Raw genomic sequence first — 26334 nt, forward strand, 5'->3', positions numbered from 1 at the left:
AATCACCAGTCAACAAGTTTTAAATAAACTAAAGTCAGACAAAAACATGTAAAAAGACAAAAACATGGTTAAAAAGATCTGAAATTTAAACAAAGGCTTCAAGCATCTTCAAACTATAATCACAGTGTTTGCTGCTGCTTAGCAGTCAAGCTTGAAAAAAAAAACAAACGTGTTTTTGTTTGGGGTTAAGGTGTTTGCACTCCCAAGTAACCACTACAGATGCTGAGGTCCGGCTTCCCAGGAAGTAGCTGAACATCTGCCTTCCAGAAGGGAGTCATGAATGAACTCTTCTTGCTGCTTTGCTTGAACATGAATCTTTCTTTGCTTCCCATCTTAAACTGTCTTTATCTCAACACCCAAGTTTTCTCCAAGTTTTTGCTCTTTCCTATTCCTTCCTGCAGTGGGAGGAAGTGAGTAAGCAGCTATATGGGGCTTAGCTGCTGTTCTTTACCTGTTACCAGGAACAAGTCATCCCTCTGAAGAATCTGTAGTACTACAAAAACACTCTCCTCCTCTGGGCCACTAATTACTTGCACAGGTCACTCCTTGTGTCCTTCACTTTCCTTGTCTGCAAGATGTGTATTTCCTCCAAGATTAATCATTTTGGGACAGTTCTCAGCATTACTCAACAGCCATGGTACAACACCTTGAGAAATAATATCCCCAAGCACCTCTACAAAGCCCTTCTCCTGCATTTTGCAGATTATTTCAGCCTTGGAAAAAGCCACTTGGTTCTATACCAGCAGAATGGCTCTTTAAGGTATTTTCCAGGCATCTGCAGCATCCAAGACACTTCAAACCAAGCCCATCAAGAGATAATCTGGAACCAGTTTTGTTCAGGAAAATCCTCTGGCCCAGCAACTGACACAACAAAACAAACAGGAGCTGAATGGGCTGTTATCACTCTGCTAAGCCTGCCAAGTGAGGCGAGACCCTCCCCTGGAGCAGCCTGTGCCCTGGTTTTGGTCATGTAAAACACCACATTCACCACACAGCAAACACTGCAAGCTCCTCAGCTGGGCAGGGCAGAGAAAAATATAAGGAAAGGCTCATGGATCAAGATAAGGACAGGGAGATCCCTCAGCAATCACCATCACAGGCAAAAGAAACTAATTTCCCCAGGTTGAGTTTAATTTATTACCAATCAAATCAGAGTAGGATAATGAGCAATTAATACTAAATCATAAAAGACATTCCCTCCTACTCCTCTGTTCTTCCTGGGTTTAACTTTACTCCTGAATTCTCTACCTCCTTCCCCTTCACAGCAACACAGGGGAAGGGGATAGCAGTTATAGTCAGTTCAACACACGTCGTTTCTGCTGCTCCTTCCTCTTCAGGAAGGGGACTCCTCAGGCTCTTCCCCTGCTCCAGTGTGGGGTTGCTCCCACAGGAGACAGTTCTCCACAAACTTCTCCAGTGTGAGTCCTCTCCATGGGCTGCAGTTCACAAACTGCCCCAGCATAGGCCCCTTCCACAGGGTGCAATCCTTCAGGAACAGGCTGCTCCAGCACAGGCCCACTGCAGGGTCACAAGTCCTGCCAGCAAATCTGCTCCAGTGTGGGCTCCTCTGTCCACAGGCCCTGCCAGGACCCCGCTCCAGTGTGGGCTTCCCACAAAGTCACAGCTTTCTTCAAGCATCCACCTCATCCACCCTGGGGTCCTCCATGGGCTGCAGGTGGATCTCTGCTCCATTGTGGACCTCCATGGGCTGCAGGGGCACAGCTGCCTCACCATGGCCTTCACCACAGGCTGCCTGAGAATCTCAGCTCCAGCATCTGGAGCGCCTTCTCCACCTCCTTCTTCCCTGACCTTGGTGTCTGCAGGGCTGTTTCTCTCACTCCTCTCTCCAGCTGCAGTTGTACAGGTTTTCTCCCCTTCTTAACTCTTATCCCAGAGGTGCTGCCACCATTGCTGATGGCCTTGGCTTGGAGCCACCTTGGAGTCAGACACGGGGGAAGCTTCTGGCAGCTTCTCACAGAAGCCACCCTGCAGCCAAACCCTTGACAAGCAAACCCAATACACTCACTTGTCACTCACATGACAATCTGAATCCTGCAGCTGTCAGGCCTGTATATACTTCACTAACATACCTCAGACTAGGTTTTTGCTTTTTTGTTTTCAAAATTGTTAAAATCACATTAAATCTAGACTTTGCCACAAGCTTCCTGAATCTTCTTTATTGCAAAAGGACCTTATTATATCATTAAAATAATAAACTTAGAAACCAGTAATATGATTAAGGGAGACAGGAACAGCTTAGAAAAGTCAAATAAGGCAAGGAAGGGAGAATGGAAATAAAGAAAAAAATCAAGAACTGTGTGGGTGGAACTGATGACCCATCAGGCTACAAAACAAGCATGGAACAAAAAAACTGCAGAAAAATCTGTTTTGTCAATTACAATCCTGGGAAGAAAAAATAAATAAAAATCAAGGATGCTATTTAGTACTATAAATACACCCATCAGCAGTCACTCTTGCAAGAAGCATACAAAAATACCTATAAAGGACAAAAAAGTTCAGTAGAGGATCTTGTGCTGATCACAGAGCAATATTAGCTCAGTATTACAGGCAAGTGTTGGAAAACATGATCTTCAATCTTTCCAGTAAAACGTTCTTTGCCCCCAGAAGAGGTGAGAAGCCAAGGCAAACTCAGCAGTCCCAAGTATTTTTGCCTCCTGCTGCTAATTTGTCCATCACCCAGCACAGTGTCCTGACATCATGGCACAGCTGAACACTCCCTATAACACTGGAGGGGACAAAAAAAAAAAAAAAGCCCTACAAAGAGAGGAGGAGGAATGGGATCATGCCAATAGCATGGGAATTCAGCTATCTGAACCCCAGGAATAGTTACATGAACTCTGTTTTTGACCTACTCAACAACATTTCCATCTTATCCAACCCTAAAATAATACTGTTCTAATATGGAAATAAAGGGGGAAAGTGGACTTTATCCAAAAAAAGAGTGTAAAAAAAAGTCAGAATCAAATGCTAGTTTGACTGGTGTGGAGACTGTAGGAGAAGAATCCACCTCAGCCACTTTATTTCCCAGAATGATTTCTTGGGGTCTTCAAATGAAGATGGCATCCTGAAGCACACAAGAGAATTCCTGCACAAAAAAACTTACTTGCTTTAAGCTACATTCCCTCATGGATATGGAGTAGCCTCCTGCTCTTAATTAATTTTAAGGCAATGTAAAGAGCCAGGTGGTAGAGCAGGAAATAATCACCCCCCACCTCTGCCATTCCTTGTTTGATTCTCATCATTTGAATGTCCTAGGAAGCAAGGACATAGCTGGGTCACTAATATTCCACAGGTTAACAGTGGTATTTCCTACAATATTTCCCCATCCTCCCCCATCCAACGTGGCCTTGAACACTTCCAGAGATGGGACATCCCCACCTTCTCTGGGCAGCCTGTGCCAGCGCCTCACCACCCTCTGAATAAAGGATTTCTTCCTAACAACTAATCTAAGCCTGCCCTCTGTCAGTTTAAAGCCATTATCTCTTGTCCTGCTACCACAGGCCCTTGTCAAAAGTCCCAAAACATTACCAAAGGATATCTTAAACTGAAATAAACTACCTATAGACTACATTGTTGTTTGCTAAGCCACTGTACTGACAGTACTGTTTCTCTTTGCTGTTGCAAATTAAAATTCAGAGGGAAAGATAAGCAATGAATGCTAACAAGAGATTGCAGAGACCAGAGAATCTGAACACCATTTCTGCAACACAGTTTTCCCCCAGAAGCACTCTGAAAGCAAGCACTCTGTCTTGCCAGCCATTTTAATCATATAAAGCAGACAGCTGGAAGAGAAGAGCAAGAACAAAAAGAAAAAATTATACACAGAGGTATGTCTGGAGATGCTGCTTATAAACAATCTCTGTCCTACTCTCCCTTAGTGGTTTTGGTCTGATGGGGCTATTTGTTTTGGTTTTTACCTTGAGGTTAGGAGAAGACAGGTTATACCTCCCCTAGAAGCATGAGTCAGCCTTCCCTCACACAACAGCCTTGGGTGCCAAAAGCTGGAACATAAAGCAACAGCACTAAAACCCAAAGTTCACAGAAGATGTGAACACATCCACCAGCTGTCAGCAAGCAGCAACAGGTGAACTCCAGAAGATGACAGCAAAAAGTGCTGTGATACTTGTCATAAAATTCAAGGCTAGATTAGAATGGAGACCTGTGTGCTACTAGAGCTCAAGAAAACAGCCCAGTGAGTTTTAAAGTGATGTTACTCCAAAAAGCAGATCATGAACCCTGCTTCCCTTTAAGAAATACTAAGCATGTTGTAAAGCCAGAGTGCCTGCAATAGACTACAGGGTTAAAGAGATCTGACAAGCATGAAAAACTTACCACAAAACTCACTTGCTGTTTATTCCTGCACTGCATAGGATCAGCCCCTGCCCCAACTCCTCCTAGTGTGCATATTAGTCCAACAAAAGGACACACAGAGAAAGAATAATTGTTTTTTTATACAATAGTTGATTTGAACTACATTTGACAGGCTGTTTTTCTTTCTTCTGGGATCCGTAACACAAAGATGTCTACTTTGTACATGTGCTTCTCTATCAAATTTTGTGGAAGAGAATCACAAGAGCCACAGGAGACTGTTCACAACCTAGATAGATATCATCTCGAAACACTACAGTCACAAGAAAACCCAACCACAGCAAAAGACAGACTCCTCACCTAATGATTACCTAAGTAGCACTAGCTGTGTTCATCTCTCCACCTGCAATACTTTGGTCCCTTTCTCCTCAGGAACACGTTAAGTCCTTTGATGGCTTTGGATACAAGACATTAAATAAGCATCATCTATCAATATTACTTAAGATATTTAGTTACTTTTTGACATAGTAAGGCCCACTCTGCATGTAAAATTCATTTAGGTTTCAGCTAGCTTGATTTTACAAGCTCAGAATTTACATCCTTCCTGGGAGAATATGGTCTACAAGCAATGGCTAAGTAAATCAAACCTTGACTGTTATCATCTCCTCGTGCTCAAAAAAGAATACTAGGAAGATATGTTTTATATTTAAACACTGTTCAGAGAAGTAGCAAGGGTAAGATTGGGAAAAGATTACTTGAAATAACAGCTGCTGCAGCTGACTCTGCTTGACAGTAATAGCACACCGTAAGGACTGGGAGAGTCTCCTCCAAGTGCAATCACATGTGCAGAACCAGGGTATTTGTACAGGCTGGGGAACAACCTGCACCTCACTCTCCCACTAAAACAGCACAGCCCACACTGTATGTGTCACCATGAAGATGTGCAGCTCTACTATGCACTCCCAAATCATCTGTCCCAAACTCTTAAGAACAATGAAAAAGCCCAAATCAAGCTCTGAGCTAACTAAGCTGTTAGTGGGAAGGCACTTTCCTATTAGCAAGCTGAACCAGCAAATGGAACCACCCGGTGCTGCAGAGCAGGAGCCCTGTCACAGCCGGCCATTAACCAGCACTGCAAGTGCTGTGGCAAACGCAGGAGTGCAAACTGACCTCCGAAGTTGGCGAGTCGGCCGATCCTGGTGACAGGAACCTTCCTCTCGCGGGCCCGTTCACTGAGCTGCAGTGGAGAGAGAGGGGAAAAAACAAACCAAGAAATCCACAGATTAACTGGGCACATGGTCAGACACCTGCAAAGTCAGAGCACAACCCAGAGCACCTAACAATTCCATGCTGCAGAAAGCCTTCCTTGAACCTGAGCCTTGTATCTGTTGGGGGATTTTCAAGGGAATACAGTGCAGAACAGACACACCATGAACTGAAACACACACTGAGCAGAGGAGAGGACAAGAGGGTGGGAAAGACAGAAGAGCTGATAACCATGCTTGGAAACCCTATTCTCACTTTCAACTCAGCAGCCCTTGTATTTTGAACTTGGAGAAGATGCACAGTGCTAACCCAAACTCCCTTCCACACATGGAATTCGAACTCATGGAGGGTCATCAGATTCACAGGACTGTAGACAGTTCCTCCACGCACAGCAGCAGGAGTGGCTGTATACAGCAATGCCCTGAGTGAGTGAGCCCACAGTGGCATCTGATACTGGATGTGGGGAAGGAGGCACAAGGTCAGAGCAGATGACAAGTATCTGCACTGTGAGTTCTGCTGTGGGTTCTGCACTCCCACACAAGGGTATGAAGCACTAAAGCAACAATAGTGAGCTATGCTACTCTCCAATCTAATTATGCTCAGGGCAACATTGCCTCCACTTCTACAACTGCAAGACGCCACACAGAAAGCCACAGCCTCCACTGTGAGGACCTTAGGTCCAATTCTAAGACTAAATACACTTTTTAAACATTTGCTCACGTCAGATTATCTGACAGAGGGAGCAAGTATGAAAAGAGAGACTGAAAAGCTATTGACAGAACAAATATCACAGGGATAATGAGCACTGACACTTCCCTCTTCTGCCTCCCAAAAAGGGAATAGCAGAAGAGGAAGAAATGAGAGAAACAGAGGAGAAGGTGAGTAAGGACAATCCAGCATAGAAACTACAGCACTGAGAATCCTTAATTAAAACAACATACCATCTGTTTGTAGGGTTTCTGCCCTGAACCTGTTTTGGCCTGTCTGGCTTTATCAATATCTTCAGCTGTTAATCCACCAACAGAGGAATGGTCTTGGTGAAAAGCCCTATTTTGTCCAAAGGCAGTAGCAAAAGGATTTCCAGGGTCCCTAACACCTCCAAATAACCTTGCATCCATTTTGGGAGGGAAAGGCTTCTGACCAATGCCAGAATCTCCAGTCTCATCAATGTTTCTAAAAGGTCCATTTGTTGTGTAGGAATAAGCAGGGCCTTCAGCGCTGCGTTCCTGAGGCTTGCCAGGGGCAGTGGAGAAGTCCATTGGAGGATCTGATGGCTCTCGGGCTGAGAAGTCATAGTCTTTCCCAAAATCCTCACCCAGGTCAGTAAAGTTCTCCTGCTGTCTGCCTAGTTCCTGCAAACAATAATAGAAATACTTTAAGAAAAGATCTTAAACCTTGCTCCCTACCCACCCATGGTCCTCAGAGATGAGCATGCAGCTAGGTGTCATGTCTCCACAGTAAGGAGTTGTAGACACTTGGAGACTCTACACTGCAGACATTCACAGTAAGAGACAATGAGGATGCTTGGAATCCCTGGCAATCTTTTAACTCCACTGATGGGACAAATTCTTTAACAGTTTCTCAAATATCCCTAACTGGAGATACCTTGTTTTTACATACACTGCCAGAAAGGGTCACTAAATGTGGAGTTCACTAGAAACAATGCACTGCTCAGAAAGAACAGCTGATGGGAGCTGCAAGATCATGCAAGATGTACTTAGGAGGGATAACAAAAAGCTGAACCTCATAACATTCAGTTTTCTCTCCTCCCATCCTGTCCCCACTCACACAACATGAGCACTTCCAAGCCCAAAGCCACCTGAAGCAACACCAGATACCTACTTACAGGAAGAATAAGCTCACCCTTTCATGCCATGTCACCACCAACTGCAAAACACAGTCCATTATTCAACCACTAAACTATGTGTTGTCATCCCAAAATAAATAAAATTCTGTGCCTGGAGCAAGGATAACAGCATCGGGCACAGCAACACTCCAGGCAAGCTTCTCCTGACACTTTTCTCTTTTCTGTCCTAACCTTGCAAAAGCTGCCCCACAAAGTCCAGATATTTCTTAACACTTTTCAACCAAAAAATAAATAAATAAGAGCCAACAGAAGAGCATTATGTCCTGTTCACTTATTCCTTGACATATACTCGTTACCTATCTCAGCAGTGGCAATACCATAAAATAACTGATGACTATTACAGGCAGTCAACAGGATTTTAAATCTTGCTGTGGTCAGGCAAGCAGGCAGCATATTTCAGGCTCTTTCCTAAACACTAATTAAATTTCCCTTCCTTAGAGAAAAAAACCAGAACATGGTCTTTCCTGTTATTCAGCAAGTCTCATGCTATTCTGAACCTCAACATTGCAGCGGGGGAGGAGAGGAGAAATGTTTACAGATGGGGACTGTGGCCCACAATAGTGACCAATGATTTCAAGCAAGAAGGCCTCCTTACTTCCATACTTAAATTTTTAGAAACATGACAGCTAAAACTCTGTCACTTAATGTAAAAGATCTTCATCTCTTCAAAACAGAAGATGCTGTACATTTAGATTTCTTACTGAGCCCTGCTTTGGCAGCAGCTTCTCTTGCGATACATTTACAGAACACAGGGCAAGCGTTCTGCAGTTGTGCTCACTGGGCTTCTCTTGTGCAGAGAAACATGCACAGAAACAGGAGAATATTATCTCTCTCGGGTGCAAGAGGAGGACAATAACAAAACACTATCCCCATAAGCAAACACACAAGTTAGTTCTACTGCAAGCTTAACCAGAACCAAGAAAACACAGGCCCAGATTCTAGGACTGAAGCTATAGATTGCCATGATAGTCTAAGCTCATTGCACAAAAACCATTCATTAGTTTCTGCTTCAAAAATCATCATCTGAGCTACACACTCTTTTCTAAAGGATGATGAGAGAGAAGTACTACAGACAAGCCCCTTGCTTTCAAAAGATGGCAGCACAGCAAATGTGAAGCTCTTATAAATCTATCCCCACCTCTGATGAGAGAAGCTGCTGTCTGGCTTTCCTTATGTTCCTCATTTGAAAGGCAGTTCTGAAAATCCAGCCTGGGCTGTAAGTGGTGAACGTGCAAACACCTGACCCTGAGCCACTCTGAAAAATATTACGTGCACCAATTTTGCCAAGAAAGGCAGCAGCACCGAGATAAATCCAATGCATTCTAAAAGAGCTCCTTCATTCAGTCAAGGAGAGGTAAATCAATGCCTGAAGTTTAAAGTACACTCTAAATAACAAAGCTGCTGAACAGTCTTAGCAAGAGCTTGATCTTTGACAAGATGAGACTAACAGAGCACTTTTCTTACTCAGCATGTCTTAAACACTCAGTAATGGAAACAGAAACACTCTGCAGTAACATTCCCCTCCCATTCCTGCCCAAGCACCTTCCACACCCCACAGATTCCAAAGAATTCCCAGAGCATTGCAATATTATTATTATTATTATTATTATTATTATCATCATCAATCCCGCACTTCAGAATTAGGCTCTCAATCAAGATGTGAGTTCACAGACACTCGCACAACAAAACCAAAAAAGTACCTGGAGAAAAAGCAAAACATCAGACTAGACTGTGCACAAAGAGTTTTGCTTACCTGCACTTTCCCCAAGGCAGAACTGAACTGTTCCTCAGCAGTGGCCTGGAGAGTCTTCGCAATGGTAACTGCATCTCCCCCGAGGAGCACCTGCCGAAGCTGTCCTGCCTGGGTTTCCAGGATCGCTTTACTGAGCTTGGTCAAGCCCCTCATGACCATGATGGCATCACCCGCCATGACTGATGTCTTTCTGTGCTGAAAGATAAAAAGGGAGAGGGGGCAGGGAGACAAGGTGTCAAGAACAAATCTGCAACAGGTTTCACATCACCTGAGAGTCGATAGCACATCCCTGGGAAACGGCATCCTGCTTTGGCAAGCAGCCACCATGGGAGCTTGTCTGCAGCCCAGACAGCACCCAGGCCAGCCTGAGTGACAGCTACTTAGCTGACCTTACCAGGACTCCCCACAAATATCCAAGTTACCAATGACCAGGGAAAGCAAAGACAGGTAAATGTCAGTAACACTGCAAAGATGGTCTTGATTCCTTCCAGATGTTAAAAGTGGATTAAAAACATTAGCATTTGACCTTTAATTTTTATGAGGCCCTGGAACGTGTTCTCAGATCCTGACAGCACCAATGAAGCCCACTGTCACATTCCATTCCTGCCCTGGAGCTGTGCCTGCTCATTTTACATGGCCAAATTTCTTTACTCCCACACCAATGATTAAGCTTCATCCATCCTCCAAAGTAGTCTGCTCCCCAGTCTGCTCCATCCCCAACTTGTAGCTCACTCTGCTGCTTTTAACTGGAAACTTAAGCATGCTCACAACACCTGCCTATCACAGCGTTTGCAAAGTGCTGCACTACAGTGCTGAACTTTTGACTCAGTCCCCCTTCCTTTTCAAGGGGCTCCATCTCAGATTTGTAACAGCCTGTGCAATTTCAGTGTCTTCAAATACGAAGTGGACTCTGCAGGATGCAGGACAGAGTGTGTCTGACAAGAGTTAATGTCCATCGACTCCTTTGGCTCAGCCTAGATCCAAACTAAGGCTCAGGACACCGCCTCTCCTACATCACTGTGGTTCACACAAAAGAAATCCAGTGGCTGGGGTGCAAAACCATTTTGCAGGGAAGATTTTTCACCTGCTTATTTCACTCATCTTCTATACCTTTAAAGCACAGACAGGGTCATGGTGCCAGGACTGGCTCAGCTGCACATGTTCCCATCTTTACTGACACAGAAGACAGAGGCACGCAGTTGGAACAAGATGCTGACTAAGGTCCAACCTTTTGCCTACACAGCATTCTCTGTAATGATCTGAAGAGAAAAAAAATTGTCCTGACTGCAGTAGGGATGGAGCACTAGTCTAAGGCCACATATATAAGTTATTTCCTAGGTAGGTACACAGGTATCAATTCATTTTTAGAAGATAACCTGTCAATGTGTACATGTACTCAACTATGAATGTTAATACACTGATGTGGCACAAGGGTCCTGAGTCAACAGTATACAAGGCATTACACTGCAGACCACAAGCAACTGGATCCAGTTACCTTCTCAGGAAACACAAGGCCTGTCTCAAACATGTCAGCTGTACCAGTCATGAAGGAGAAGAATGGACTGCTAAAGCTAAATTTCTGTCTAAGTACACAATTTTGCTGCAATCACACATGAAATGCACAGATTATTACAGAGAGAACTTCAGAGAGACATTATTATGCAAATGCAGGATAAAGCCCAGTTACTGGGATATTTGTTTAACCACTGTTTTATCAGTGATCAGAATCAGGAACAAGCACTGCAGCCAGAAAGTGTTACACTTACTTGTTAAGTAAAAAGGACAGTCAAGTACTTACAACAAATCTGGGCATGACAGATTAGCTGTAAAACTAAAAACCAAGCCCACCTAGGTCATTATTCTGTGGTTCTCCTTACAAGACCTATCCATATGCTCCAGACCTCTAAGAAGTGTTACTCCTGCATCTCTCCGAGTTTAATCACTATGATTTGTTTTAACCTTGTATAATGCACTTTTAAACTCAAAAGTTGCCTGTCAGGTAAGGAAATCTACTCTGTCAACAGGAAGTGTTTTTCTACCCCTACATCTTCACACTGGAAATTTCCACATGGATCTCACTCAAAGCTTTTATTTGCAGGCTGTCCCTGCAATTCAAATAAGGCAAAGAAACCAGCCAACAACCCAGTACTGTCCCAGCTGAAGTGGGACCATTCAAAGGTTGCCACTATTAAGAAATAAGTGCTTTTGTGATCACAAGTATTAACAGCAAGGAAAGCTTGAGTGCAAAAAAAGTTCATTTCCTCCATCCCAAGAAGGGCAACAAAAGGTAAGCCAATACAGATTTAGACAACACACACACAAAAAAAATCCACTTTTAACATGTATTCTTACTAATCAACAGTAGTAAAACTATACACTCCTTTTACCCCAAAACAACCAAAGACCTTGTTATGAAGTGACAGTTATGATATGCTAAATATGCATTTTTTAAAAGAAATAAATCTCCAAACAAAATTTCAGGGAAGCTAATGCAGCCAAAAGTAGAAAACATACATTGCACAACACTCATTCAATCCTCCACTGCTAAATATATCAGCAAGCAAAGAGGACCTATGGCCCTGCACAGTTTTGGCTACAAGACACTGGACTGGGCACACTCTTACCCATATCCTTCTGACTTCGATGGTATCAGTCCCACCTCCTCTGCACAGCAGCTGTAACCACCTAGGTACCAGGTAAGTGGTCTGTTAGCTCAGAAGCATCAGGAACATGCTCCTATGCAGTGCTGCCAAAGGACAGGCTATTCTAAATAAAATATATGCAAGATAATCAAGAAGGTAAAAGACTACACACAAAAAAATAACCAAGCATTAGGAAAATTACCTTTTTCTTCAACGAAAAAAGCGATAAGCACAAGCAAGGACAAGAGACAAAACCTGAGAGAGAGGGAGCACACACTTCTGAGAAGGCTGGTATTGTACCCAACAACTACACTTGTGTTAATACCCAGCACAGATAGTAGGCAAAGCATTCTTTCTTTCTTTCCCCCTAAGACAAGTTCTATTCATACCCTACTAAACCAATAAATACAGTATAAGCAAGCTCTATCAGAAAGAGATTTAGGGAGTGGTTCCAAAGGGAATTAGTCCAAGTGTACAAAGTCTGTATCACACTTGACTTGCTCCCTGAGGATTCTTTATCTAGCTCTAGAGAAGTGGGGCACTGCTAGCACAGAGCATGGACAAGTCAGTTGTGTCTACAGAAGCTGTCAGAGTGCCTCTAACCTGGACTGAAGAGGGCTGACAAGTGTTGATCATGAGCCCTTTTCCAAAAATAGGCAGAGTCACAGACGTGGCTTAGTAAGCTTCTCACAGTTGAACAAACCCCCAACACCTTCCAGCACGAGGAAGCTCGAGCCAAGCCATCCTCAGACACCAGGCAAGGTCTGCACAGCAGGCAAGAGGGGCTTCTACAGGTTAGATGCCACCTGATTCAGAGCCCTGCTGTAACAGCAAAACTAAACCAATGCCTGGGATGCTCCTGTGTGCAACAATCCTCAGCCTCACAACCCACCATCCTCTAGAGTGAATGACTGCCAAGTGTTTCCTCCCCTTTTCAACATTCCGGATTATTGGACTGAAGGTTTAAGCACGTGTAGCAAGATATGCAGCATATCAGAGGTCAAAACAGACACCAAGAGCCTCACTACAAGCAACAGAGGAGAAATCATGCATTTGTCCTGCTTTAAAAACACATTCTTCCATTCATTCCCTTTCTTTTCCGTGTGCTAATATGTGCTCCTACAGACACACGGATCTGCTTCTGACTCCACGAGCTTTTTTCCAGATGCTTGTACAGTGAAATGTCTTAGGACAGACCAAGTTTAAACATAAGATTTGTAATCATGCAGACAAATAGCAGAAACATTTCTGGAAGCTTTCTGTGCACGACAACACAGCCTTTTTCACTTTATGGGAACTACTTCTACTATCAACACTACGCCAAACATCCAAACTGCTGAATAATTTAGAAAACAAAACAACATAACACAAAATAACCAACCAAAGAAGAAACAATGAAACAAAACCCAGAGCAGTTTCACAGCAGCCCATATTCCCCCTCTCAGGTCTGCAGTTTTAACTGCCTTCTTTATCTTCAATTTTTATTTTAAATAAATGAAACAAAAATGAATAATATTAGTTTGGACAGGTAGTAAGGTAGATAATTAGGTATCACATTTCAGGAAGAGAAAGCAACCTCTACATCTTCCCTCTCTCCATTATCATTTATTACAATCACTGTTATCTTAGCTGTATCTAAACAAGGACTAAAACCCTGGCTTCAGTGTTATAACCACCCACACCATCAGAGCAAGTGTGGCAAGAGTATACTGAAATAAAAATAATAAACACCACAAACAAGATGCAGAAGGCCAGATACTCAGGACATTGTTCCATGGCCATGAACCAACAGTAGACTAAGTTCAATATAACTATTATTCATTAAGATGCTCTGTAACTGTTCTTTTACAGATTTTTTTTTCACTTCTTTTTATGTTTGTTGCCATACCAACCCTTTCATGTGATCCTTTCATTCATGGCCTTTTTCAGTTCCATCACACACTTCCCCACCAGTTCCTTTGATACCAGATTGTCAGGTCCCTACCTAGATGTGTTTTCATTAGCTGGATTCCTTGGGTTGCAGCTGACCCAAATTTTAACCATGCAGGGCACAAAACCAGCATTTTAAAAGAAAGAAGTTGCCATCATCCTTTAAATCAAACTGAAAATCCACCTTGCTTATCCTTCATTCTTCCCCCTCCCCATAACTCCTATACATTGCAGCTCCAAAAGAAATGTCTTTTAAGATGTGACCTATAACAGAACTGAGGACCCCTATATTTGATCGTGCCCGTGGCTTGCACTCAAGCCCCCTTAAGCTGAATTCATCAAGTCTCTGAAAGCTGCTTTACAACCACCCTTACACAAAGCAGTTTGCCAATGCCATTTAAAACAAACACCTTTGAAGGGCAGGCGGACTGGTTTGCTTCCTAATCACTACAACAGCAGTACATACACTGATAAAAATGGGCTGCTTGGCAGACAAATACCTCTTTCCACCAAAATTCAGAAGGCTTAGCACTCATTTGTGGCAAATGACAGCTAGTTCAAAACCAAATTTTCCCCATAAATGGCTTGACGCACATAAGAGTGAAAAGAATGCTTGGACACTTTAGAAGTAAGCACAGCCTGCTTTATTTTAGGCACAGATACATCCATGCTAAGTGAATGCTCTGGACCAACAGCGCAGTTTACTTCTTTCTGGACAATGTCTGGGGACATGCAAAAGCATAGTCACAGCCCACACACCTGGAATTAACACAGCATCTTTCTACACACAGATGGAAAAAATCCACAAAGATCTAGAAATAATTTACCCACGATTAAGATTTACCACAATTAAGAGAGCACGTTACAAGCCTCATTACACATCACCTCTGATATGCCTTGACATAATACCCTAATAAATCTGGTCCTGTGCACATGTTGTTTGCTGTCACACTGAGGTAGATCCAACTCAGTTGCTGTGATTTTAAGGTCACTGCTTGTTCACTTTTCCCCAAGAATGTGATTTCTGTCTGCTCCCGAGAATTAAGTCTCCGCAGTACGGGGCCCAAAATAATAGGGAAAAAAAAAAATCTATTTATCTCATTTGCAAGGCAAAAGGTTTTGGGCCATTGGGATGGATTTCAATCTGGAGTTGTATCTATACCAAACACACAATCTTTGTATTACCTCTGTTACCAAGAGGAAAGGGAAAAAGAATAAGAGGACAAAAAAAAAAAAAAAGGGTTTTCTTGTCCATTTACGCAGTGGGCCATGCTTATGAGTGGACTCTGGATTAATGTTACTTCCCACGCACGTGGATCATGCACTCAGCAACAAGGACAACAGTGCCTTAAAATCAAAATGGAGCATGACCTCCAAGCACACAGATTAATATGAGATTCTGGCAGATGCAGTATTTGAAGCATGTACTTAAGAAACAAAACTACTACAAGATGAAACCTTTATTTAGGTTTATGGCAAGTTTACACATAAGCACAGTTCCCAAGTCACCCCATCAACAGTAACATACAGCATTACTTTAGAAGACAAATCCCCTACATCTATATGGAATAACTCTACCTAGCAGTATTTACAAAAAGGTCACACTAAAGCTCTTCACTGATCATATCCAAACACTGAGCTTCAAACAAGATCTGAACATTACAAACACCTTCTCCAAGTCTCACCACTCCATTCTCTCAGTCACTTCAGCAGTTAGAGCAGAAGAGACCACCAAAGCTCAGCTCCCTCTGATGCACAGGGAGCCAGTCCCTGCCTGATGCACGGTTCTGCACAGGAATCAACAGAGCTCCCCACTGATCTTGTACTCTGAATCAGAATATAAAGTATAAATGAGGGAGATTATCAATTTGCAGCTATTTTTTTTTTTTTTTTTGCATACACTGCTACGCTGCAATTGTTTTTATTGGAAGTTTTGACTTTTCAAAAGCACAACAAGTCCAATTTAGGCACTGGAAACCGATAAAGTGCTATAACTCACAAACAAGTGCAGATTCCTTTAGACTCGAGTACAGCACTACTTAAAGCAAAAGTCTTGAGAAAAATAGCAGCTCTTCCTCTTGCATTTAAACACACGCCCCTCTTCACTTATAACTCTCAAAAAGCTAAGGAAAGGGGACTGATATCACAGCTGTCTACTTTAGAGGGAAGAGAGTAAGTGACCTACCAAAACTTACACCACTTGTCAGGCATGGGGTCCGGAACAGAATCCCAGTGCTCTCATCCCAGTGCTGACCCTTACAGCACACAGCCTATCCCTACGAGTCCTCTAAATGCCCACCTCTATAGATCAAAGCCAAAACAAGGATTTAGAGCCTTGGTTTGCTGACCACCTAAACAATATACTGCCAACAGTCATCATTAAATGCCACGCTGGCAACGGCTTCTCGTCAGACCCTTTCTAAGAACTAGACACAACCTGTAACTGTGCTGTACACCTGCTCTTCCTCAGGTATAAGCAGGTATTTTGCTCATCACCCTTTGTGTACACCAGGACAGACCCTTGCACACCACACCCCAAGTCCCTGTTATCAAGTCCCTAAGCAGTGCCCCCGCAGGTCTCTCTGGGTGGCAAACACACCCCCTGTGCCGAGCACAACCCCTCTGCCACCACTGTGAGCAGCAGGCAAACACCACAGCCACTGATCCCACTACTGATCCTGCCCTCATATCTGTATAGATCTCTCATGGCTTCCAACCTTGCCCTGGAAGCTGGGGTGAGGTTCCAATTTAGCAACTTAGAACACATCCTAGTCTATTCATAGCCCCCTGACATGCCAGCACCCTAGCTGTGGGAGCTTTCTTTTTTCTGGCTGTCCCAAAACCTCCTTGCAAGAAGAGGACCATAGGCAAAAAAAGACTACCTCAAGAAGACATAAACTGATCTCTGTGCTGCAGGGGAACAGATCTATCAGAAGCAACAGTTCCTGCACGACAGCTCTGCCACAGACAAGTTATTTCTGTCTGCTCCTGCTCCCCACACATAGGTACTTTTGAGGGTAAATGAAAGTAATGAGCTGTATGTTTCTCAAAACTTACAATTAAATCTAACCTGCAAGCTCTCAAACCTGATACAGAATCTGTAATCTACAACTGTTTACTCTCTCTATGTACAGGTTTAATGAAAACACATTCTACATAATATAAACATACTGCCTTTCCAAACTAGAAAAACCAAATCTTTTTGCAGCTTATACAGTTCCCTTTGAAAATCCCCAAACTCCCAGAGTGAATTCTGAAAGGCCATGCCCCACAAAGCTTTGCTATGCAATGTAAGATTCTAGGCTTACTGATTTCAGAAGGGTCCTCTAAAGGAAACACTCAAGCCACATGCAGTTTACTGCCCAGTCGTTCTCCCTTCCATCTCTTCCCTAATCCCGACTACTCTCTTGATGACCACTTTGACCATATCAAATTACGAAGAGGATTTAATCCTTCCAAATGGCACAATCCAGACAACACAAGAGCTGTGACATTTCAGAACACTGCCCCAAGCCCTTTTATAGTTCATTTGTTCAGCAGACCCAGAAGAAAACCAAGGCATGCAACTAGTTTAAAAGGAGGCATGAATAGTAATGAAAGGGGCCACATAAAGATCTAATCTACACAGAAAACCAGGACAAACTACAGAGGCAAAACAAACACAGTAAGAGAACTTTGTAAGTGGAAGTTACCACCTGCACATCACAAAACAGCTCTAGGATCATACAGACCATAAGCAGATCGTCCTTCCCGGTGTCTCTACATACAGAATCTACAGAGTCTTTAAGAAAAAGACACAGTCTTATGCAGCTTCCAGAAAAAAACACCTATTTTTTTAACTCTGGATATGCAGGCAGACTTGTTTAAGCAGACGTATGAACTTGGAAAGTTTCCGAAAGCCAGCTCCACAGACTGACAGCTAAGTTTTTCCAAGCAAGTAATGTCATTTTCTATGCTGCAAGAAGCTCACAGAACATTTCAGAGACTGAATAGCTGGAACTGAACATGCTTCATTTAGCTCTACACCTCTACTGACTGACAAAGCACAAAAGCCATTAAAATAAAGTGCAGAAACACAACTGTGCAAAGAAAGGGAAAAACTTGTGTATCCTGTTATTTCTTGGTCTTTGCCACCAGCTCAGATTGATTTAACTTTGCCATCTACTGTATGGGGGGGAAGGGGAGGTGAAAGGAACAAAACAAGTGGCATCTAAAAAATTGAGAAGCTAAAGATAAAAAATTGAATGTGAAGATAGGAATGTGCCTATAAAATGAGCTTTCACTGCTGGGCGGGAAAGCAGACAGTGATTGAACTCACGCCCTCAAACTACTGTGCTTCACTGCCAGCTTGCATCTTAGCTCCAATGCAAATAACCAATTTTCTTCTTCAGGTCCTGAAGGAGAGCAGGCACTCAGAGAACAGGGCAGCACTTTTAGCACTTTTATAAAACAAGCTGAAAGAAAAGCTATTCTTCTCCTAAAGCTGCTCTGTTCCAGAATATACAGCTCCATAAGGCAAAAAAACCTCCTCTTCCAGACTTCTTTCTTTAGCAGTTTTAGAGGGAGAAGACAAGAAGACCTACATCACACTGGAGATGTGATTCCTGAATACTGCTTCAGACTCACTACCTCCATCCTAGGCTGGACTGTTCACCCAGTAATACAGATTTAAGGAAAAAGAGAAATGCTTATTCATGCACCAAGCCAAATCCTGAGATGCATTTGGCAAGCCACCTGGATCAAACAATTTATACCATGCACATTGACACACAAGATAACAGACCACGAGACATCTCTACCTAAAAAAATCCCAACTCCATAAGTAGTCAACTAGTTTCAACGTAAAAAATTAAGAAGCAGGAATTCAGCTCCTATCCCTCGTCCCCTCTCAGATTCCAGAAAAATAATACAGCCTGACAAACAGGCTGTGAAACAACAGACCACCACTTGCCTGTAAAAGGACTACAAGCCAAAAAAAGTTCTGGTCTTGCTGCATGGATGCATTGAGCTATTATCAACTTGTGTTAGCTATCACAAATGAATTAACCAGAGCCGCACTGGCCAGCACAGAATTCCCCTTGGCAGGAGTGAAACAAGGTGATCAGCACTCAGACAGTAAAGGCACGAGGCAGTTCCCCACATGTGGCCTTTTCTTCTACTGATCTCACTCCTTCATTATTAAAAGAGAGACACTGTCAAAGCACAGCAGGTCAGCCATTTTTTTCCCCATTTCGAGTAAGACTGGACAATACAAAACTGTTTATTCTAAATGTATCTTATTAAAGGTTACCAAGGTCACTGCTAACTAACAGCAATGAAAAAAACATTTACAAAATACAAAATGAACTCTCCTAGTCTAAGAGCAAGAAGATTCTTGCTTGCTCTTGCTAGCTGCAGTTCCTGTGAACTGCAGCTAAACTCCTTCTGGTAACATATGAATGTTCTTATCACATAGCAGAGAAATGTAAATATACCAATATACCCTTAGACACCAATCTGCATTCAGTCTGTATTAGGAACAATTTCTTAATCCCTCCTGAAGTCTTGAGCTACTGTTGACTTTAGCCACTATCCTTCTGCACCCAGTGCCAAGACTTATTTTGCATATGCTCAATTAATACACCCGAGTGCAACGAGACAATCTAATTTAAAGACAAGCAACACAGAAACAAAAATCAGAAATTGTTAGGTTAATTCTTTTTAGGAAAACAATACTTTCAGTTATTGAAAGAAAAGCTTTCATTTCCTTTCATAACACTGACCACAAAGTCTGGATTTTCATTGCACAGAGGGGAATACAGAGAATCTCCCCACCTACATTCCTGCTGGGTGGAACATAATCTTGTTGGGCTATCAGAAACATTGTTATTTCTTATGATACAGTCCTGCAGAAATCAGAATGGTCAGTAACCATGAAAACAACATTATACAAGCCAAACTTTCATATTTGTAGTTATTTATAGGTAGCTTGTTCGGTGTCTGTTTAAAACTAAGTATCTCCCCATCAGTTACTGTTCACTTTGTTACAAAGACTTTACAAGCCTGTTTGCCTGTAAAAAGACAGATTATTTCCTCAGGCACCTTACCAGAGCCAGGAGGCTCACCGTGTGGCTTTTTTTTATCCCCACTTCAGCCACACGCAAAGCTTAAAAAACAGCTTTATTTTACATCCATCTCCAACCAGGTGCACGGATCGCTCCCAGCGACAGAGAGGGGTGAGGCTCCACGCCGGCGCAACCTGGAAAGCAGCACAGCACCAGATTTCCGTGATGTCCTTGGGCAAGGCGCATTCCCTACGGAACGGAACGGCGGATTCCACCCTTTTCCCTGAGCACTCTTGGGCGGCACTGCCGGCTCAGCCCGCGCACCTGCCCGGGTGCGCTGAGGCGCCAGCCCCGCTGCCGGCCCGGCGCTGCCGAGCGCAGGGCTCCCCGCGGGCAGGAGGCGGGACCCGGCCGGCCCCGCTCTCACCCCGGCGGGACGCGCCGCGGCGGCCAAGGGCACGGGAAGGCCGCAGCCCCGGGCGCCTCCTGCCCGGGGGCAGCCCAGCTGCCCCGAGGCCGCCATCGCCCGCCGGACCCCGCACACGTCCCCCCGACGGGGAATGCGCCCCGGGCGAGCGACCCCTGGGCCGAGGCACCACACCAGGCACGGGCGTCCCCCCCACAGCAGCACCGCCACCGCCATCACCCGCATCCCTTCCCGCACCGCTCCCCAGCACGGCAACGGACGAACTCCCACTGCCGAGGCACTGCCACAGCCGGGGGTACTACCACAGCCGGGGGCACGGCCACTGCCGGGTGCTCCGCTGCCCCCACTCTGCCGCCGGCCCGGCCCGTTCCCTCCGCCGCCGCGGCTACTTCCCATACCCCGGCACGGCACGGCACAGCCCAGCGGCCACCGCCTCGCCTCGCCTCGCCTCGCCCGGCCCGGCTCGGCTCCGCTGCGCTCGATGGCTGCGGCCCGGGCCCGCACGCCTGTTTACCGCCGCCCCCGGCCGCGGCCCGGCCGCGCGCCCCGCCCCCGCCGCGCTCCCATTGGCGGAGCCCGTGCGCCCCGCGCCTCCGCTTAATGGCCGGCGGGCTCGGGCGGGGCTCCGCCCACTGCGGGGCGGGCCCGTCGCGGCGCGCGCGGCGGCTGCAGGGGGACGTGAGGCCCGTGAGGTCCGTGCGGCGGCGGGCGGGGGGGGCGCGGGGCGAGGCGTGAGGAGCGTGTGCTGCGAGCGTGGGCGGCGGCCTCCGCCGTCTGTCGGCGCTGGGCTGGCTCGCCCCCGGGCTGGGCTTCTGCAGCGAACGGGCACCGACCCGGTCGTGGTGTCAGCCGGAGGTGGTGGCGTCTCGCCGCGGTCCCGGCTGGCGGGGTGGGGGAGGGTGGTCCCGCGGTGGGAAAGGACGGCGTGGGCAGCGCTCGCACCCCGCGCCTGAGGTGGGCTCGGGGAGGCCGGGCTGTCGCTGCCCAGGGAGTTCCACAGTCGCTGTTAATATGCATGAGGAGATGGGCAGGAGCCCCGCGCCCGACGGGCTCCAGGGAAATGCCAGGTGAAGGGACCAACTCCCAATTCAAGGCGCTCCGTGTCCGGGAAACCTTTGTTTGTGGCTGCCTCTGTGTTTTTTCAAAGCATCGTCACAAAACGGCTCACGTAGGCATTGGGAATTATTCATGTTGTTGGGAAATGCTCGTATACACGTTGGAAACAGATCGAGTGCGTTGTTCCCTTCAGGTCGATCCCAGGGATGTGGCGTCTCACAGAGGCTGCAAGGGGCTCACAGCAACTGCCAGCTCTGTGCTTGTCTGGATGCTCTGGAAAGCGCCCGCTTCTGTCAGCAACTTTCCCGTCTGAAAAATAACAATATAGTCTTTATGGTGCATTTGCCACATGGCTGCATCAGTGCAGGAGTACATTTGGATGAGGTTTGGAGATTGAATCATCCATTCCTTCCTAAACCAAACAGGATTCATAATTCTTCTCTAGTTGTAGCATAACTTGGCAGGAGTGACCAACAAACAGCCCCGAGCTTTAATTTCACCATTGTCAATTGCTTGCTTTAGCCAACCTTTTCAGCTAACTAGTAACTTGAATTGAGCACTTAAATCCACACTAAAAAGGACCTCTATCTAAGTCAGTAGGAGCTGCGGATGCTGTAGATTTGTGAGGAAGGAAAATGGAGAAATGGTCTGCTGTAAGTGTCCAGAGGGGTTTAACTCTACAAAACCCGTGAATATTACTGCCAACCTGCTAGTGCCAAAGTTGCCCTCCTCCATGGAGGGAGACAATTATTATCTCCAGCTGCTCAGATGAAAGAGTGTTTGGCTGGTATTTATGATCAGACAAAATATTGTTCAAGTATTACACATATTCCTTCATGTTTTAAAAAAAAAAACCAAAAATATTTGCATCTCACCCAAGCCCCTCTCAGCTTCCCAGGTAGGCCATGAGGAGGTCTCTGCAAGGCACTGAACAGACAGCTACAAATGAATTTAGCAAAACTCATCACCCAAACATTATCGAATTAGAAGCCAGCCCCAGTCAGGACTGGAGAGGCTGGATTTGAATTTGAAAGGTGAAAAAAGAAAGCGTTCCCTGGGGAAGGCACATTATTGAATTAAATGCTCAACACACGGGATGTGTGCAGGCACAATATATCTGAAATGAAAAGGGCAAGCACGACACTTTGATGTTGGATAAGGGGATGGAGACTCAAAGTGTAGATGAAGCAAAAACATGACTGCAATAAGATACCAGCCTTGAAAAGTTTTGTCAAAAAAATGCCTAGTTTTCTTAATTTCAATACTCACACCTGTGGAAATTCACACAAATTAATTGTTCTATTTGTGGTTAATTTCATACTACTTTTAATAAAGGAAAGATCATATATGCCCTCATCTACAAAGAGATAAGTTTCAGGTGTCTTTTCTAATGACATTTTTATCTATTCCTGTACTGAATTTGGATGTCAGTGCTCAGTTTCTGTGTAACGTCACTTTGCTTGCATCAGCTCAGCTTTAATTGTGAAACGTGTCTTACTCACTGTGCTGAGCACGGAGAACTGGAGGGTTGCTGCATGAGCAGGATGTCATAGTTGGAGATGGAGGCAGAACAAGCACAGGATGAAGCTCTCCCCATCTCTCAAAGACAGGCCTGGCTGGTTCCCTTTATTCACACGTGGTAAACCATTGGATATTTCTGCCACTGCTGTTCAATTTGCATCACACCTCCTCTTGCTAGGCTTTCTGCAGCCTTGAAAGACCCATTGAACTTGAGCTCTGGGCTAGCTCTTTCTGTACTTAGAGAGAAGTGCCTGTATTCCCACCCAGTCTGGAGTGCAAAGAGGTAGGATCGAAAGCTGGACTGAAGCTGCTGGGAAAAATAGTGTATGTCCCTCTTTATTACTTTTTAGTTCTTAGGGGGAATAGGGACAGGACACCCAGGATTCAATCCAGAATCCAGAGGCTAATTTTTGTGGGAATGGTTGCCTACTTTGTCCCGAGTCCTGAATAAAAAGTTGAACATGATGTACGTGAAGCACTGGGAGAGCTGTTCCATTGCAGATCTCCCTGTAAACTGAAGAAAAATGGTAATAGAGAAAAAATTATGTCAGTATTTAGGATTGCTTTAGTGCTACCAATTATGAGATTTACAGCCTTCAGTCCTGAAAAAAAGAAGGAGCAGAGTGTTGTACTTGAAAAATAGACCAGGGAGTCATCCTTTTCTTCAGGACAGGTGTTGGTGGTTTAGGTAACAGCCTCATTGTTGGCTGTTCCTGTGGGCTTTGGGGCATTCCAATTCAGGTTCCCTCTCTGCTTGTGAAGACTTAGAGCACCCCACCCTCACACTGGGACTCTAATCATTATGCATGCTCTTGCCTTCTCTCTCCAGCCTTGCTCATATTCTTACTATTTAATGGGAAAGTTCAGCAAGAGGAAATGAGCATGGAGCACTCCTCCAGTCCCATCCAAATCCCAGACAAATATGCAGTCTGGCCTTGTGCAAACTCTGCCTTGTTCAGAGGCAGGAGATGTGGACAGGAATCCTGTGGGGATGAGCCCAGGCTGCCCCATTCTGGTTTTGTGCCCTCCACCAAAGCAGTGTAGGTGAAAGTGACGCCTGCTTCATCCAGGCACTGAATCTGTGCAGGGTTTGTGTGGGAACTGATCTGCTAAATGTGCTATTGCAAACATAAAGCCCTTCCAAGCAGGGTAGAGGGAAGAAATCTCGTCCCTATAGAGAAGCCCTTTTTACAAGGGCCTGTAGGGACAAGACAAGGGGAAACGGATTCAGACTAAAAGAGAGCAGGTTTAGGATAGATATTAAGAAGAAATTCTTTACTGTGAGGGTGCTGAGGCACTGGCACAGGCTGCCCAGAGAAGCTGGGGCTGCCCCATCCCTGGAAGTGTTCAAGGCTGGGTTGGATGGAGCTCTGAGCAACCTGATCTAGTGGGAGGTGTGTCCCTGCCCATGGCAGGGGGTTGGAACTAGATGAACTATAAGGTCCCTTCCAACCCAAACTGTTCTATGATTCTATGAAACTTCTTTGTAAATACCTAAATATTGACATCCATCGGTGCTTTATTGCCTCCAGTGTGATGTGACAGCAGAATGAGGTTGTTGCAGATGAATAAGTTTTGCATCAGTGTCTAAATCTCATGTAATTTTTGTGTCATATACCTGCACTCTTTTGCATCTCATGGTATGTGATGTATGTACACCTCATGGTATGTGAGGTATGTGCACTACAGAGCTGAATTTTCAGAGCAAGCCAAAGCAGTCCTGTGAAAAAGCAAGTTCCTAGACTTCGAGGAGTCTCTTGATTAGCTATCAGAACAAGAAGTGAACATCAAGAATAAATCAGCTAAAACACATTTTTGGCAATACAGGTGTCATTTACTTCTTACAGCTTGTTCGGTAGTGTTCTATTCAGTCAAATTTGAACATAGTCACTGCCTTATCTAGAAACATTTCTGTGAGTGTTTCTAGCAAGAAACTTACAACTATGAGGAGTATACAAATCAGTCCTTTAGTAAATTATAATAAAAGCATGATCAATTTGATTATAGTAATATTATTATAAAGCTGTAAATACTACTATTATCTATCCTCATATATAAATATAGTGAAAATTATAATACATTTAAATTATAACTAATAGTTACAAGTTAACTAGTGTGGGAGTCACACTCCTCCAGAGGCTTCTCCCTACTAATGTTAAAATGGTTTGTTCAAGATTATTGAATTCTCAAAATATCCTAATTTTTCAGGTCTGTGGGAAGGCTTGATGTAGCAGCTGGAAGTCCTGCCTCCACAGCAGATGCTTTAGTTGTGCCATCCTATCCTCACCTCATGCTGCTTGTTGATATTTAGGTAATGTAGGGCTTAATGGTGCAATTTCATGGGGTGCATATGATGCCTTTTAAGACCAAGAAAAGGCATCACATAAACAGCTCTGCTGCTGCCCTGGGGTAGCAGCAGCAAGAAGGGCACCGGGAAGGGCGAGGCCAAGGCTCTCTGGCTTTGACTTCCAGCAGGGTCCCTTGTCAGCCTTTGGCTGGGATTGCCTTCCTCCTCCTGTTCACTGTTAGTTCTGAGAGGAGTCTGTTTGCTCACCAGCGATCAGCTCACCATTTATTGGATGCAGGGAACACCCAAATAAACCTCTGCCAGTGCTGATGCTGACTGAAGCACTTGGTGAAAGCTGACTTCCTCAAAGCCTTGTACAAAGTGGGACACGTTCCCAGAGAGGAACACGGAGAGGAATGAGCCAGAAGGGCTAAACTTCTACAAACAGGAAAACAGAACCAGAGCCTGGGAGGATCTTTGGGCCCTGCAGTAAGAAGGGCTCCATTGCAACAGAAAATTAGTAGGCAGACTACTGACCTGCAGAAAAAAAGTTAATGGAGCCTCAATTAAGCAGTGATTGGTCATGTAATTAGGTTGACATGTATCCAGGCTGTCCAGAGAACACTCAGAAATTCTCTTGCATAGGACAGGCCCAAGCTGTTTCTCCAACCACAGTATGTATGGTTGAACTCGATGAACTTGGAGGTCTTTTCCAACCTTAACGATTCTAGGAATCTCTAATATACATGACCATCCTTCTCTCATGTTCATACAGCTAACCACAAAGCAAAAGCTGCTCTGGAATTGTTTCCCTCAGTCCTTCTCCAAGCAACTTCTGAGGCTCGGATGAGCTACCTCTTGGGGGATTTTGCCTTGTGTTCACTCATCTTCTCTAGAGGGTAATTTTTTCAGGGCAGATGGAATGTCTTCTCTGACTACGTAGATTTATGGCGTTCACATCACATCAACATAATAATACAGGGATGATGAAGTGGAACAACTCAAGTGGAAGTCACTGGACAGGTGGCTTGGCTGTAGTACTTAGTTTGTAGGTATTTCAAAACTTTGGCAGGTGACGCTGTATGTACCATATGTCATTTATATGGCTTTATGGCCAAGAATGAGAGCAAGAGCTCTCAGGGAGAAATGGGATCTCTCTGACTCAGTCAGTGGTAGATGCACATCCAATATCATCATAGGATCCGAATGATGA

At 44.7% G+C, this 26334-nt stretch overlaps 1 protein-coding gene and 1 long non-coding RNA gene across 3 annotated transcripts in view; one reads left to right on the forward strand and one right to left on the reverse strand.

The window, feature by feature from the left end:
- The window catches only part of COQ8A (coenzyme Q8A), a 42975-nt gene extending 22261 nt beyond the window's left edge, over positions 1-20714 (reverse strand). Inside the window, exons 1-4 of one of the 2 annotated variants that reach the window (XM_032103271.1) lie at positions 20656-20714; positions 9216-9410; positions 6537-6947; positions 5500-5566 (exon numbers count right to left, since the gene is read on the reverse strand). In XM_032103271.1, coding sequence (XP_031959162.1) covers positions 5500-5566; positions 6537-6947; positions 9216-9392 — 655 coding nt within the window. In that variant the 5' untranslated portion in view covers positions 9393-9410; positions 20656-20714. Of the gene's footprint in view, positions 1-5499; positions 5567-6536; positions 6948-9215; positions 9411-11839; positions 11977-20655 lie in introns of those variants that run through there. The other variant, XM_032103272.1, reaches the window with a different exon arrangement.
- Positions 20715-20897: 183 nt separating this feature from the next.
- Positions 20898-22679, forward strand: LOC116441416. The gene is made up of 2 exons (XR_004239061.1): positions 20898-20949; positions 21507-22679. It is a non-coding gene; the product is annotated as an uncharacterized LOC116441416 (long non-coding RNA).
- The last annotated feature ends 3655 nt before the right edge of the window (positions 22680-26334 follow it).

The sequence above is a fragment of the Corvus moneduloides genome, chromosome 3 (genome assembly GCF_009650955.1).
Source record: "Corvus moneduloides isolate bCorMon1 chromosome 3, bCorMon1.pri, whole genome shotgun sequence".
Lineage (NCBI taxonomy): Eukaryota > Metazoa > Chordata > Aves > Passeriformes > Corvidae > Corvus > Corvus moneduloides.